This window comes from Zeus faber, assembly GCF_960531495.2.
Source record: "Zeus faber genome assembly, chromosome: 12".
NCBI classification, from domain to species: Eukaryota; Metazoa; Chordata; class Actinopteri; order Zeiformes; family Zeidae; genus Zeus; species Zeus faber.
Genome location: NC_137196.1, coordinates 2,591,291 through 2,608,779, shown reverse-complemented (window position 1 = coordinate 2,608,779; position 17,489 = coordinate 2,591,291). Strand labels below are relative to the sequence as shown.

The 17,489-nt window shown below is 42.6% G+C and overlaps 1 protein-coding gene across 1 annotated transcript in view; it reads right to left on the bottom strand.

Annotated features, from left to right (window-relative positions):
- Window positions 1-17,489, bottom strand: part of dlgap1a (discs, large homolog-associated protein 1a) — a gene marked incomplete at both ends in the record, with an annotated part of 66,423 nt that overhangs the window by 30,969 nt on the left and 17,965 nt on the right. Inside the window, 4 exons of the mRNA XM_080010344.1 lie at window positions 409-585; window positions 1,180-1,305; window positions 1,714-1,838; window positions 8,923-9,229. Of these exons, the coding sequence (XP_079866470.1) occupies window positions 409-585; window positions 1,180-1,305; window positions 1,714-1,838; window positions 8,923-9,229 (735 nt within the window). The remainder of the gene's footprint in view (window positions 1-408; window positions 586-1,179; window positions 1,306-1,713; window positions 1,839-8,922; window positions 9,230-17,489) is intronic.

Below are 17,489 nucleotides of genomic sequence, written 5' to 3'. Positions count from 1 at the left end.
AGAAAATCCACCACACCGTGGATTCAGGTTCACGCTTGTCTTGAACATCCTAAAGAAATTCTTGCAAGGTGTGCTGCATGTTTTGAAGCATTTTAAGTTGATGTTGATTTGCAGATCCTAAAAAAACTTTTTATTGTGTTTTTCATGTGGCGATGTTGCATTGTTTACTACAACCATTACCCAATAACCTCTATAGTTGCTAGAAAAAATGTTATTTTAAAAGATAGAAAGTTCTTCGAAGGCAAGAATGCGAATATGTAAGACTTTTTATATGCAACACACACACACACACATACACAAACACACACACACACACACACACACACACACACACACACACACCCATACACACACACACACACACACACACACACACACACACATACAAACACACTGCCTCTCTTTTACCTGGATCCCAATGGAGAGACACAAGCCCATCCTGAGTGCTTCCTTGCCTTCAATGCCCCTGTATAGATCCCGATGGTCTTCAACCATCTGGCCCCTGCTCAGGGCCGTGGAGGCAGGGGTGCTGACTGTGATAGTATTGTTGCTATTAATGATGTGCTGGCTGGCTGGTCCGTGGACCTGGGGGAGTTAAGAAATTAATAATTGACTGTCTTGAGTCAAATTCACCGGCTGAAATTCTCGGTCTATTGGTCTAAACATGACCTATTTGTTGGATTTAGAACAACTGGATGCTATTGACAAATGTGAGCTTCAGGCATGAGCTGCTTTGCATTAAAGCTTCTGCTAGATAACATTGAAAGGATAGTGTTGAAAAGGCTCAAATATTTACATCATCATTTAGCAGAGGCTTTTGTCAAAAGTAACTCATAATTATTCATAATTCATCACACACTGATGGACGCAGCCATGTCTTTCTAAGGCACTTGCTGAGCTACAACCCCTGCAATTCTGGAGACATATGTCCTGTCCCTTGCTCTAACATAGGCTACAGTGGGTTGCAAGTCGGAAACAATGCAACTTCTTGTTTGTTGTCTCTTACACAAGCTGAGATGAGGCCAAAAGAGCTGATTTGCTGGGAAGGGCAGTCATGGGAACCAACACTGTAATAAAACCTGGGTTGAAAATTGTTGAACCTATGCTTCAAGCCTTGAAGTTATAAGTATATTTGTGTCCGCCTGTAACCCCCCCCGCCCCGACTGTGGGAACACCGACCTGTGCATTTGCGGCTTCAATGGCTGCTGTCAAGGCCTTCATGCTGTCAATACTTTCTGTTGAGTTACTAAGTCCCGATTGGATGGTCATATCGCCTCGTGGCCCCTCCCCTTCCATGTAGGCGTCCTGGTGAATAGTGAAATCAATGAATGACATGATGTGCAATGAAAACAAAAATGCTTTTTTGTCTTTAAAGGTTTATGAATTGCAGTAAGTATGTGAATCCTTGGAATATGTGCACAAAGGGAAATACACAGAAAAGACACAAAAATCTTTCCAAAGAATAAGAATTTTACTTGATAATAATTTTTGAAAATGTATTCCAAAAATAATGAGGCATCTTCAAGTTTCATTCTCTTCGAAGAGGTAGCTTATTTAAAATAAAAATAAAAAATAAAAGTAAGATTTTTGCAGCCAGCTTTTCTCAAAGCTAGCTGCAAAAATCATAAATTTTCTTTTTTTTTAAAATACATTTTCAAGATATTTTGACTTGTCATTGTGATATAGCATTTTATTGCACGTCGGGAGAGATACCTGCGCGGACTCTGTGCTGCTCTGCGCTGTGATTGAAATGTAAGGCTTGGAGGCCACTGAGCAGGTAGAACTTCTGGGGGGCACTGGAGGGGGCGTCTTCTTATAGGTGGTGATGCATGATGAGACTTGGAGAGGGGGAGAGAGAGGGAGAGAGAGAGAGAGAGTGAGAGAGAAAGAGAGAGATGTTAATGACAACATATTTATTTTTGAGCTGAAATAAAATCATGCAGTGACACGTCTGAAATGGCATGGTAATATGCTATATGCCAAAGTGAATTTGCTTAGTATGTTTGAAACCATAGTATGCGCTAATAGTATGGAAGAAATACCAAGATGACGTACTAGATCTTCGTATGTAAACAGCAGGTGAAACAATTACCCGTCATAGTTTGCATTGGATCTCAGCTGCAAAAGCAGCTACACTGCTTTCAACATAAAAAAAATATTTGTATAAAAAGGTGAAAATTATGAACCTCATTTCCCTCTCCTTCCTTCCCATCTTGAAAACATTATTCATTCTATATCGCGCCATATGAGAGAAAGTCCATTATTTTCAATGTATTGTTTAGGGTTGTCTATGACTTTCAATCATGAAGGAATTCACCTGAAGGCATTTCTTATGTTACCACAGTCTTTTGACCTATTTCTGTCTTGATTTGCTTAATGTTTGTCATGATTGCTTTTTCTTTTGTTTTTTTGGGGGGGACGTAGAAAAACATCTTGAAAATAACATTAAATCATACTTTTTTTATTTCTTAAGTTGAATTAAATGGCCGACAACTGTATTGCTAAGATTATTCAGAGAGCTTTGAGGAAGTATGTCTTCGACGTATTTCGAGATTAGAATCAAATGTTGCTTCCAGGTATTGGGGATGAGAGTATAAGGATATGAGAATTTATGTTTGTCTTTTTGTTTACAGTGGTAGAGTTTTGCAGCAGATCTGAATCAATGGAGGGTGCAAGTTCAACGTTAAATATCTCCGTAGAGGGGTTCAGGGACCTGGAGCAATTAAAACGTAATACACTAAATGTATCCATTTTGTGGCTAAGTCAAACAATGGAAACGGTGGTGGACTTTCACAGGGGTATGGAGGACGCTCCTCTAATAGTCATAAATGACCAGATTGTGGAGAGGGTGGCCACTTTAACATTTCTTGGCGCCACCACAACACCAGCTTCCTACTTAAAAAAAAAAAACTACCAGAGACAGAGACCAACTAAAAAAAAGTTTGGGGGGACTGAGGAGGCACTTTTACAGAGCCGTGGTAGAGAGTGTTCTCACCTTCTCAGTCACTGTGCAGCAACCCCACCCCTTGTTAAAGAAAATAGTTGGAGAGGGCGTTCTATGTGTGTACACATTCCAATCAATTCTGTTGACATACCAATGAAATTATTGAATCTTGAATCTTGGATGTGATTGTGGGCGTCTCTATCCACAGATACAGGTTAAGGGAGGAAGACGAAGTCTTTCTGGCAGTGGGGTGCCAACATGGCGTGAGTTTTTATTAATAACTACTAACAGAAAGGCTTGCTGGGCAAAACGGGAACATAAAATAGCAGAGCATTCATCTGGTTCCGGTTTCTGCTTGGCCTTTGTCTGATCCACAGGTTTCCAGGTTCCTGCACCATGCAATCTCCACTGCAAGACAAAACAATACATGAGCAAACTCTCCTAGCCGACCAATCAGTGCTAATGGGGCTGATTAGGCGGTAATTATGTACTGCGGCGCCGCGGTGGTCAAAAGTCAGTGCCTTCACCTGCAGCCCTTGGCTTAACCATGCCCCCTGTCTGCCACAGTGGAGAACGAGGAGTGTCTCTGAACAGAACTTGAACATCATTTGACAAGAGACAAGGAAGCACATCTCTGAGGATCAACCTACTACGCATGGATCTGTCCTCATTCCACTGGTACATTCCAACTCTGAATAGGAGAAGGATTTTCAGCGAACCATATCTTTGCAGTTTTAATATCTGCATGCACACTCCGCATGTAGCTACTGGCATTATTAATCTCAGCATAGATGCGAAATGTCATTTATTGACGCCTGCTTCACCATACACATAAAGTAGCTCCAGGGTGAGACTGAGAACAGATTTCTCGCCGAGCATCTAAGCATCTCGGCTAAGCAGGCCTTACGGTGAGAAAATCCACTCTAGGACACATCCATGTATACAGATGGGTGACAGATTTGCACACTTATCCTGAATTTTCTCAACCAAGGCTGTATAAAATTGTCAGTTCCCATCATTTGTAACTGTTTATAGCCTCCTTACACGCATTACTTAGGGCTGTAATGATAACCGCATTAATGCAGTACCACGTGACATCACCGTGATATTGAGCTCATTACCGTCATCAGTGCAAAAGATATAAAGTGTGTGTGTGTGTGTGTATGTATGTATGTATGTATGTATGTATGTATGTATGTATGTATGTATGTATATATATATATGGGGTTTTTTTTGTATTTAATTTTTTGCTGGTGGAGGTTACAGGATGATATGAAATATAAACATAGTAGTCATTAGTTATCATCATTGACTGTCTCCCATCCTATGTCCAAGGAGTACTGGGAAACTTTTCAGTTGCTCCGCTCCTGCTCATCACTTCAGCTTTGGGTGCCGTGCGCAAGGGTAGGGTGGGGTAGGGTGGGGGGGGGGGCAGTCCATTAAACATATCGGGATTTATTTTATGTGTCAGATTATTTATCATTAATTATTATTAATCAATTATTTCTGGGGCTGTACCCAACTCAGAATTTTGTCAGTCGAATCAGATTCAGCTGTTTAATACAAATATGAACAGGGCACAGCTCTCTGCTCTTCGGGGCACACGGAGAGCTGTTTCCACGCATATAAAAATACATTTATGATTATCCTCATTTATAATTCCTCATTGAAATGTTATGTTACCAGTAGTAGTACCGCGGTTATATGTTGCTTTTCACCACGGTAAGAACATTTTCATACATTTTCAGCATCAGCACCTAGCATTACTATTGAGAAACATATCACTGCCATTGTAATTAAAGGTTGTTTTTTTAACACACTATGGAGAGACGTAGCCCTCTGCAGCAGCTTCTCGCTGTGTGTAACCTCAATCCAACAGGGCAAAGAATACTCAATGTTCCTGTAGATGTTGCTCCAAAGATATTGAAGGGGTTCCTTTTCAATGTTACCATATTTGTTCTATATTTTCTCTATTTGAGGACCTGCTGTAGTTAGTGAAACCTGAATTCAAGATTCAAGAATTTCAAGCAACTGCTGTGTCCTCACCTGTGTAGCTTATCTTAAAGCATCTTCCTAAAACTTTACATACCCTTTTAAGAATGGGCCATTAGACTAATGGTGTCTGCTAATCTGGCTAAGAAAACAGTTGAGTCCGGTAAACCCCTTGAGTAACCTGAGCATGTGAACGTGATTACCCCCCCCCCCCCCACAACCGTTCTCAGCCACCTCTTCTTTTTGACAATACAACAGAGCCCCTATACACAGAACGGGATAGTTCCAGGGAAGCCTGTAATGGCGCTTGTTAACATGAGTCTCCAGGAAATGGCTAATGCTTTCCTAAGGGTGACAAAAAAAGAGGGATGAAAGAGCAAGTTAAAAAGGGCATAAGTGTGAGGGAAGACAAGTCCCTCTCTTCCGTCGTCTCTTTGAGGAAACGGACCTGTCATGTTTTCGAGCAGTTTCAGCAGAATATTACAGTCGTTATAAGATGGGGGGTCAAGGCACCTCTGTGCTGGAATTCGGTTGACTAAGCAGGAAGAGCCGAAGGTTTTTTTGAGACCCTTCCATTCATTGGCTGGACACACTTTTTGAATAATAAGCGAGGTGTCATTTCATATCACTGTACTGTATAGCTCGCTTTTTGACCTGATGGTAAAGTGAGAGCATGTAAAAACAAGATATGGGGGCAGTGACAGTGTAGGAGCGTGAAGAGAGGAGATAGAGATTAGTGGGATTACCGCCCTAATATCTCAGCTCTGCTTCCAAACGCGATCATGACCTTGTTTATGTTATTAGTGAGAACCCCTATGACTCACTGTAGAACTTTCTGATGCAACTTCTGCGTGTCTTTTTGACCTTGTTTGCTCTCTAGTGAACTGAATACAGCTAAATGATCCGCCTGGGGCTGAGATTGTTTGACTCGGATTTCTGAAAACAAACAGGAGGAAGGACATCAGGTGGAGGGCATCTGTGGCCCAGAATTAGAAACTTATTTTAAGGTTGACCAAAAAGGTTATGGTTAAATGGTTAAAATATTCAGTTCCTGATTGTACGTGGTGCTGACTTTCTCCCTTTCCCCATCCGGTCGGAATGTCTATACTCCCTCTGTAGTCTTTTCCATTCGACCATTAATTTATCCTACCTACCATACCACCAGGACAAGGATTTAAAAGGACAAAATATTAAAACGCAACATTAGTCACAAGCAGTATATTATACAGCCTTAAAGGGCAGGGCCACAATACTGGTTTACCATCATCACCCATTCATCTAGATGAGTTACAGGACCATGTCCAATTGAGTTTTAGCCCATTTACTAATCAGCACACATCATTTACATTTCCCTGGACCATTTTCCAGATGATAGCTCACATTCTTTATACCGTCTCTATTTACCCTTTTTTGAAGATTCTACTGATATGGTAAGGAACCTACCTCAAAATAATCTCCTAGCTGTGCTGACAAAGGCTTCATCACACATGTATGTTAAAGTTACTTGATTATTGTCAGAGTTCAAGATGCAACTTGAGCCACATGTTTTTTTTCTCTTTTCTTTCAATTACAACATTCTTGTGTGAGTTTATTTTTATATATCATGTCCACTTTACTTAAACTTGATGTGCAAGTTTGCCCATCTATAGTCATATTCGTAATTCTCAGGGAACTTAACTGGCAAACATGTTGACATTCTAGCTTTTTCTTCTTCACTGGCCAGAAGCTCGATACTAAGTCTGACAAAGGCCCTTCTAGCTCTCTCTGGCTAAAGGATGTCATGTTATTTCTTCATCTTGAGAAGATCAAGTTCTCTCTAAAAGGTTTTAATAAAAAATATTTTTGATAAATGGAAGACCTTTATTTCTTATTTTGACAGCTTCTCCCTTCTGATTAACACTTGTCTTTTCTTTGTTCTTTTTTTCCCTCATCTACCGATTTATTATTATCATCATTATTGTTGTTATTATAAGGGTCCAGCACCAAAGGGCCAGGAGCCCTATTGTTTTTGTTAACGAAAAACTGATGTCAGTGGTATATGGATGTCATTGATCTGACGCACTCACAGACAAGATGAATAAAATGCGTATTCGGAGCAGATCCAACATGCCATTGTCGAAGTTTGATCCAGATCGGTCCATTATTGTGGAATAACTTAATAAAAAACTGTAATTTTTCATCATTGCCAAAATGTGCACGCATGTCCAAATGACAGGACATGTGATAAAATTGTGGTCTAGTGATTGGTCAACAATCTGCACTTCACTAAGGTACATGCAGATGTAACTGACCTCAGAACTTTATGGATGTCATGGATCCGTCGAACCCACAGACAAAATGAATAAGATGTGTATTCAGGGCAGTTCCAACATGGCGTCATCCAAGTTTGATCCAGATTGGTTCAGTAGTATTGTGGAAGGAGTTTGTGATCAACAATAACAACCTCACCAAGATGGTGCCACGCACAGATGTATGCCGCAACAGAAAAATCCTTGCACATATGTGCAAGTTGACAGAGCACACAGATCAAGATGATAGCACTACAGTATAGTGATTAGTCAACAATTGAAACTTCACCAAGATAATTCTACGCACAGATATAGTCGCATTTGGACTTTAACTAAAGGAATATGAGATACAAACTCTTAACCATACAAAATTACAAAGTGACAGGTATTATTTCATTACTATTAACCCTTATTATGTTTGAAAAAAATGAATTGAAATTATTAACAGAAGACAACTGGAAAAGACAACTGGATTAAACTGTATTAAACTTCATAAATATTTATGCTTCTGAGGACAACTGACATGCACCAGAGTAAGTTCTACAAAATAAAAACCCAATAACATCATTTTCAGAATTAATAAACACTCCAGCGAAATCAATCTATACAATCATCCTAAATGATAGTAACTGGTAACAATAAGCAATTACATAATACAAGGAACATATGTACATTTATTGTGTATGTGTTTTGAAATAAGAAACAATGGGCAGAACATCCTGCTTTCGAGGTCAGCCACCCTCCTCTGAAAAAAATACAAAAATACTTTCTGAAACCTCTTGACAAAACGCCGGAAACTCTGGACAAAACTCTAAAGTAAGGACTGCAAAAAACTCAGAAAGAACGACTGGACAAACACAGAGAGAAGTTGCTGCAAAATCGCTGACAACATTAAATACAGATGAAATTCCTTTAAATATAACTGTGGACACTCCACACATCTAGGTGTTAAGAGGCCCATTTCATCAGGGTGATGCACAGTTTGGAGACTCCGGGAACAAGCAGTGTGTAGCTATCAGGTTGACAGCAGTACTTAAGAGCAAGACCCAAAATGTTTTGACATGAGCAGCAAGCGACCTAGATGATGTTTTGATTGAAAGAACTAGCCTTTATCAGGACATGAAAACATCTGGTAGAATAAAAGACTGTTTTAGAGATTATATTGCAATATCCGAATTGCCGAGGCAACACACATTCTGTAAGACAACAATTACATTAATGAATGCTGAAGCGGATACTAGTTGTATTGGTGTTGAAAATTATGACTGATTAGAATAATTGTGATTATGATTTAAGCCGAACTCAGCAGTCCTACTTCAGAATGTTAGTTGCAGTGTAGGAAACCCACCCACAGCTGCAAACACCACCCGATCATAGAAGTACCACCAGTATCATTGCTAGCCAACCAGGATCCACTTTGTTGATAGAGGATAAATCTTTTATGGCACATGAAGATATAACATTTGAACGCACAGTATAATGGAAAATGTATCAATCTTCTAAATGCTATACAATGTTATTTTGCTTATAGACAGTTTTAAAAGGCAGGTGACGTGATTTCTTATGAATAATAATTTAAAAGACGAGGGACCCCTGCAAGATTGTTGGTGGATGGCTGAGATAAGGCAGGTGTTGAAGGGACACAACAAAAGCAAATCTTGTTTGGATGATCGAGGGCAATGCATGGAATAAGAGTACCTGTACTGCTCTGGATGGTCCTGACCGTGGTCGCGATGGTGGTGCGCGGTGGAGAGGAGGGCAGCAGGAGCAGAGGGCGACCCCCCTCACTCTCCTCCGCCTCCCCATCCTCCCCGGCGCAGCCCTGATCAATGGCCCGCACGTAGCTATGGCTGCGCATGCGGAAGCAGCCCGGCATGGGCAGAGCGTCGATGGGCAGGACGTCCGCCGACTCCGTGGGCATGGCATCCATGGCCTGGGACTGCATCTCACTGTAGACCTGCTCACACACCTGCTCTATCTGCCCATTCACCTCCACTTCGCTCACCTGGGTGGTGAGAGTGGTGGTGGTGGTGGCGGAGTAGACAGCAGATGGACAAGACCCAAGTAGGGAGAAGGGCAGAGAGAGGAGAGTGGAGGACAGTGTTCAGTTGGGAAAGAAAGAAGAGAGCGCAAATTCAGAATAGCTTCACAAGGGGACACTTTCTGTTGACCTATGTGCAGGAAATCTTCTTCCCTTTGATTTTGAGCTGTGTCGTGTTTGGCCAGGGCACTCCCTGCTCTGGTACAACACAGCACAACACAGCAACACAACAATTCTTCACTTATTGTCATGCAATTTAGTCGATGAACTGCTTTTGAGCACCAGTAGATAAACATTTCAAGCTGTAATTAAACAGTACTTTGAAATTTTGTGCAAAAAGTCATTTTCCAAGCTGGCTTACCCGCTTGCTGTGAAATAAAACTACTTATTTGGACTACAGCCTTTTGACACATGAAAGTGCCAAGTCCGGCACGTCAGCTATCTATATTGAAAAATCGTCCACCTCAATATTGATGCTAGCTAGTTGCAAAGTGTGAGAATCTGCTCATTCACTACTCATCACAGGTTGGTGATTTCCATGGTGTTGCTAAGATGTGACATTCAATTACAAACTGCATGAACAGTATCTGATTGGAGAAAAATAAGGTAAAAAGCAGAAAATGAAATTGGTCTGAGGTGGCCTTTAACAGTTATCATTTAAAGCGATATACTAGGTATGCCTACCGTTGTGAAAATGCACATTGGGCCTAGCCTTAAGTAAATAGTGTCCCACAGCAATAGGGCAGGTCTTAGAGAGTCATTAGAGTCCCGGCTTATGGCCATCCAGGTTTTTAATCACGATTCTATATGCATACATTTAGTTTGGTTTCTCAACTTAAAAATCGTGTAACAAAGGTTATTGTTGGACAAATGGCTTCTTAATAGCCAGTGCATACATGCACTTGACTCTAATAAGCCCATTATAATTGGGTTAATGCAATACTCCAACTACTGCAACTGTCATGTAAACACCTTAACAAGATTATCTTAATCAACTGTAAAGCTGCCTAACCAATAGCCCGATTAACAGACCTGGATATCGCCTTAATTATTCAATTTATTGTGGCATGTAAACACCTTAATCCGCTGCATATATTGAACCCGGAAAATAGTTTTTTGGGCAGATAGACAACAGACACCATGGTGACCACCGCCATTACATCTAGGACAGAAATCGTCTGAAAGTGGAGTGTGAGTTCTCAACCTCCAATGCAACTCTTTATTCATTCTTAAATCATCAAGAACTTCCGCATTAACTCTGTCCTGTGAGCGACCGGTAGGATGACAAGAGCACAGCTTTTTGTCATACAGCACCACCACCAATCCCCCTCTTTGGAGAACTATTTTACCATGTTTGGGTCTATAAACAACTAATCACTACTTCAAGAGTGGGAGATTCACCACGGGTGAGACAATTAAACACAGAACCAAACAACATTTACACAGAAACATCAACATTGGACGACAACTGTGCACGTGGCCTCTTCTTGTCGTAGCTATGGCAGTAAATGAGGGAGGAAAGGAGAGGAATGCAACCAGTGCTGGGGTGTGTTCAAAGCAGGCGTGGTGATGTGTGCGTGTGTGTATGATGGGATCGCCTGTATGTGTGTGTGTGTGTGTGTAAGGTGTCTACCGGTGAGTGTACATGACTTATCCCATTTGGTTCTGGTGTAGAAGGTCGGTATTATGTCGTGGCACCTCCAAGCAGCGGAAAGGGCCCCGAAATCCCCCCCCCCCAAGCTCAGCAGCTGCATAGACACCCCATGGCTGCAGGAAAGCCCCAAGCACCCCACTCAGCAGCCACAGAAGACCCCCAGGCCCTCAGAGAAGCCAGAGGCCCGGGGAGCAATCCCCACGCCTGGCCCAGAGGAGCATAATCCAATCCCAGGGAGCAAGAGGAGGACCCCGCATCCCAGGGGTACACACATACAACCCACCCCCAAGTGCAGGCACAAGACGCAGCTGCAGGTACAGAACGCGGGCTGTGGGCGTCAGGGACGGACGAGAGGCCCGAAGCCAGGCCCCGCGCCTACAGACCAACACCCCGTAGGTGAGTCAGTGGGGCCCCCATGCCCACCAATGCCCAGCCCAAGGGCAAGGCCCCCCCCACCACAGCCCACCAGACCACGAGCGCCTAGCGCCCATCCACACAGCGCAGTGTGCTCAGTGCAGGGCACCCGGATTTTAGTCCCCTCCCGACACTGGCACGCCGCCAGATATATGGGCCCTCCACAACCGCCGGCACCCTCAGAGAAGCCGCGAGAAACAGCAAGGCTTCTTTCCCATTCCATTGTAGGTAAAGATAAAGTGTCATCTGTTTTTGATAAAACTTTGTATATTCTGGAAAAGGGATTTTTTAAATTACCAATATGAGTAAGTAATGTTCAATCATCGGAGGTGGTCGTATGATGTTGTTCGTCAATTTGATTCTAGCATTTAGAGACTGCTGTATTTGAAGGAATTTGAGGAAGCCGAGGCAACCGATAATATACCTTTGGGTTAAAGTTGGGAAGCATACAAGCGAAATGTTTTCAAAAATGTGTTCCAGATGAGTAATTCCTTGTCAATTCCAAGACCAGAAGATTATTGGGTTTTTTTTAACCAGAAAATCTGGGTTGTGCCAGAATGGTGTGACTTTGTTTGGAGATAAGAGTGTGACCACTGAGTTTGAAGACTCTTCACCAGGCTAACAGAATCGTTGTGATGAATGGGTTTTTAAAGCAATTATGTTTTCTTATTGATTCAGTAAGGAATGGGAGATCAGATATTGATAACTCCTGACATTCTGTTTGTTCAATGTCTCGCCATCCTTGGCTCAATTGTTGCTCTGGTTGTAACCATTTGATTATAAATTGAAGATAGTTCGCTAGATAGTTGTATCTGAAGTTTTGGGCTTCTAGGCGTCCATAGTCTTCATTTTTCTGTAGTGTAGCTAGTTTACTTCTCCGTTTCTTGTGTTTCCAATAAAATGTTTTGACTATTGGGTCTATAGTATTAATCCAATGTGCTGTTGGTTGCACTGGGGTGATTGAAAATATATATAGTTTATTTTTGGTGGTATATTCATTTGCACCGCTTCTATTCTACCATTTAGTGAGATGGGTAGAATGTTCCATCGAATGAGGTCTTTTTCAATGGATTTGAGAAATTTGAGTAAAGTTAAGGGTAAACAAATCTGACAGATTGGTGGAGATATCAATACCAAGGAATCTAATGTTGCACGTTGTGATGGTTAAGGGAAGTTTCTGGGTTACAGCAGTGCACTGAGTGGTAAGACCGTGGTCTAAGTACAATATATTGAATAGTCTGAGATGGCTGAGAATTTAAATATAAGATTGAACACTTCTAGAAGTGATTATATTGGGTTCCGTAAGTGCAAGAAGATATGGTCTGCATACAAACTGATTTTGTGAACAGAGTTTCCTGTTTGAATGCCAACGATATTACCGTTTTGATGGATGGCCACTTTGAGGGGTTCAATAAAGATAGAGAATAGTAAAGGGGAGAGCGGGCATCCTTGTTTTATGCCGCGACGTAGATTGAAACACTGTGTAACCGTTGGTGATGACAGAAGCCGAGGTTGAGTTGTACAGGATACTGATCCACCGAATGAGTGACTCTCCAAAGCCAAATTTGTTGAGGATTAAAAAAAGATATGTCCAACTAACTCTGTCAAATGCTTTTTTGGCATCTAAAGAGGAATAACAGTATTTAAGATGTTCCTTTGAGATATGCTGATCAGACTGAATAAACGGCGCATATTGCTGGATGAGTGTCCGCCTTGGACAAAGCCTAATAATCTTGAAATCACAGTTCATAAGGATTATGGGTCTATAACTGGAGGTGAGGGTTGGGTCCTTATTGGGTTTGAGTGAAACTGAAATCAGAGTGGTTGTCAAGCCCCTGGCCTCCTAGTGCCACTAGCGGCCGCTCCTGCCTCATCTGCTGCTCCTTCCTCCTGCAAACTCCACACACGCATGAGACCCATCATCATCAACCGCTGTATTTATTCTCTGGCTCCCCAGTCACTCATCGCCAGATTGTCAGCTAACTTACTTGAGTTTGTATCCCTCCTGGCTCCCTCAAAGTCTGAGTAATCCAAGTATCTTGTCCTTGACTTAACCTGCCTGTTTCCTCTCCTTGTTCAAGTCATTCCCGTCCTGCTTCCTCCAGCCTGGTTCCCCAGCCATCCACCTGGAACCTGGACCCCTCCTTCCCAGTCCACACCGGCCCTGTCCTGTCTTGCTCCAACTGGTCCAATAGTTCTGCCAGCCTGACCCGCTCCAACCCGACCGGACCTCTCCCGTCATCACCACTGGGAATAATACTCCTTTGCTTACTCCTGTCTGCCTACCATCTCTGTGTCATGCATTTGAGTGCCTCCTAGCCTTGGTCGTAACAGCAGTATTCATGTGCGGAGGCATGGTGGAGGTTGACTTAATTTCTGTGACCATTCTGATGAATAACGGGGATATAAGTGGCCAGCAGTGTTTATTGAATTCCACTGAGTAGCCATCAGAACCGGGTGATTTATTGTTGGACATAGAGAAGAGAGTTCTTCTAAGTTCTTCTAAGTTCTTCTAGAGTAAGTGGTTGATCTAATGTGCCAGCCTGCTCTGTGGAAAGTTTAGGGAGGTCGATATCATCAAGGAATGAGGTAATGTTGTCTTGTTTGGTATGTTGTCCTAGCCTGTGGATCTTTGACAGCTGTTTTTTCTCTATTGCGTTTCAATTGATTGGCAAGAGTTGAGATAATTCAAAAATAATTTGCTTCAAAATAACTTATTCGTTGCATGAGGAATTGTGTCTTTTAATGGATGATATTATCAAGATGAGATGTAATTGTTGGGATCTCATTTCGGATTTTCTCAGTGGGTGAGTGGGCTTGTTGGGAGTGCAAGTCTTTTAATCATTGTTCGAGTTTATTTTGGCATTCTTGTCCTTTCTTTTTCTTGTGAGTAGAGAATGAAATAATACTAACTCTTAGAAATGCCTTAGCCAGTTCCCAGAGTAAGGATGGTGATATTTCTGGAGAGTCATTAATTTCAATGAAGGAAGTCCATTCTCTGGAAAATATATGGTTAAATCCCTTATTTGTCAAAAGTGAGGCGTTAAACCACCACCTGCCGGGAGGATTCCGGTTGTTTCATTTATGAGGTGGGGGTACAAAATAGAAGTGAGAGTTATGTGTATGGAATAGGATGTTTGCAAATACAGATATGTGCAGTTAAGTACATGTGAACAAAGTGTGTATGGAGATTTACAGTACATTATACAACAGTGCGACACAGCAATGCAGTAAAATCGAACTGAACAACAATACAGCGCAGAATGCAGTAACCCAGAACAGTGATACAGTAACTTGCAGCACAGTATGCTACATACAGTACAGTCAGGCAGTGCGGCCAGTACAGTTCCCAAACCAGGCAGTGATGTGGCCTGTCAGGAGGCTCTCCACTGCTCCAGAGTAGAAGGGCTTGAGGATCCTCACTGAGACCCTGAATTTCTTCAGCTGCCTGAGGTGGTAAAGACGCTGCCTCGCACTCTCACCACAGTGTCTGTGTGTGTAGTCCATGTTAAATCCTCCGTAATGTGGACTCCAAGGTACATGAAGCTGCTCACCCTGTCGACAGAAGCCCCAATAATCACAAACGGTGCATTCTTCCTTGGTTGTAATCCCCTCCTAAAGTCCACAATCAGCTCCTTAGTTTTGCCGATGTTCAGTAAGAGCCTGTTGTACTGGCACCAAAGTGAAAGGTCAGCCACCTCCTTGCAGTAGGCCTTCTCATCGTCGTCGGTGATCAGGCCCACCACGACAGTGTCATCAGCAAACATGATGATGGTATTGGAGCTGGACCTGGCCACACAGTCATGTGTGTACTGGGAGTACTGAACTATAGTCGATGAACAGCAATCTCACATAGGCCCCCTTCCAGCCATCCAGGTGCGTGAGCATTGTGTGCAGTACCTGGAGACCGCGTCGTCTGTGGATCTGTTTGGCCAGTCCGCGAACTGCAGCGGGTCCAAGGGGAGGGAGGCGCCGATGTAATCCTTAATCAGCCTCTCGAAGCACTTCATGACCACCGAGGTGAGGACCACCAGACGGTAGTCATTCAGGCAGGCTGGAGAGGCTTTGGGACAGGAGTGACAGTTGACCTCTTGAAGCAGTATGGGACCACCGACTCGGCCAGGGATACCTTTGTGTACATCGGGGCTAGCTGGTTAGGACAGGGCTTCAGTACTCGCCCAGATATGCCATCTGGGCCCGCAGCTTTCCTGGTGTTCACACGCATCACAGACCTCCTGACGTCATGCTCGAACACAGAGTGCGTGCTCATCCCCAGCGGTATAATACCAATTAGAAGGTGAGCTGGCAGTGTTGTCGCCAGACTCAAACCGTGCAAAAAAGGAGCTTTGTTCATTGGCTAGCAAGGCCTCCACACTCGTGGCTGGGGAGGAGCTGCTGTTGTAGTTCATAATAGTCCGCAGCCCCTGCCACAAGCGACTGGTGTTACAAGCCTCCTTCACCACCCTCCGCAGATTGTACTACACCGCTTTGTTATTGTCCATATTTCCGTGATCGAAGATTACAATAGGGTGAATTTCAGGATTAGTGATTTTGGACATTACAGAGTTACTTGTCAAGAAAAGGTTGATTCTAGAGAAGCTTTGGTGGGGTGGTGAATAATATGTGTATTCTCTATTATGTGGATTATTTGATCACCAACAATTGCCAACAGCAAGATCACTCATATATTGTTTTATAGTGTTCAACAAACAGCAGGATTTGTGATTATTTCTGGTTTAAGAATGGTCTAAACTTGGATCCAGTACTGTGTTGAAGTCTCCTCCCAATATAATAATTAAGTCAGAGAATTCTAAGAGTTTTGAAAATATATTGTGAAAGAAATTTGGGCTGTCCCGTCCTCATTGGGGCCATAAATATTAGCTAACTGGTTAGTTTGATGTTACCTAGAATTCCATTAATCATTATGTAAAGCCCTTTTGTGTCTGATATTGTGTTTTATTCTGATATGGGATATGGGATGATTATTGATCAATATAGAAACACCCCTTTTTTTTGAGTTGTATGATGCAGAGAACATCTGATTAACCCATTTAGCTTTGAGTGTGAGGTGCTCGTATGCAGTGAGGTGAGTTTCTTGCAGTAAACAGAAGTTGGGGTCCATCCTGGTGAGGTGACTTAGGATTTTGCTATGTTTAGCAGGTGATCCCAAGCCTCCCACATTCCAACTAACAAACTTAATGGGTGTTGTTGAGGTTAGTTAGGGAGTGATAGATGTGGATTTGTAGTTTTTCCATGCAGCAGCACAGTGCATCCAAGGCAATAGCGATTGTACCGTGCCCATGTTTTCCCATAGATAAGTCTGAGTAATCCTCCTTAACATTCCTTTTTACTGTCTTAGTATTGCAGGAAGTTTGTAGGGAGACATGTCTACACAAACAATGACAAACATAGAACATTGCAGAGTTAGAAATACATATAGCAAGAGACTGAATAGAGTGAGAGTGATTCGGGAGGTGAGATGATGAGAGTGAGCAATATTTTCAATCCTGACATAGATAGCATGCTAATTTCTACATCTTGCAGTATATAATTACTAGAATTTCCAAAATACATGCACAGTTATCAGAATAACCAGGGTATGGTGGAGGAGTCTCAGAATGACAGACCATTTATATATAGTTTATTCACAACCAGCGATACGCTTTTACCCTTCTGCCGGTTCTACATAAGGATGGGGTACAGCACCTTCCACAGGTCGTTGATCTCCTGGGGGAATTGATTCTCCTTGTGCTTGAAGTGTTCAAACGTGGCAATGATGGGACGGTTCCCCACGTGGTGTCCCAGTCGGTGCACCCGGTGGAAGGTGATCTGCTTCACGGTGTCCATGGGGAGTTTCAGGGCGGTATGGAGGAAGTCTATCACCATATTTTCTGGGGACTTTGTTTTGTTCTCTGGTCTCCCAGAAAAGATGAGGTTGTCCCACATACTTCTGGATTGTATATCCAGGATAGTCTCTTTCATAATTTTATTTTATTGTTTTAGAACCTCCATCTCCGTTGTGAGATGCTTCGCGGAGGTTCTTAGATCCGCCTTGTCTTTTTGTATCCTGCCAACCATGGACCGCAGGAAATCAAGGCTGGCTTTGATCTCGGAAATGTCTCGGTGAAGCGGACCAAGCATGTCCAGCTTCTTGTA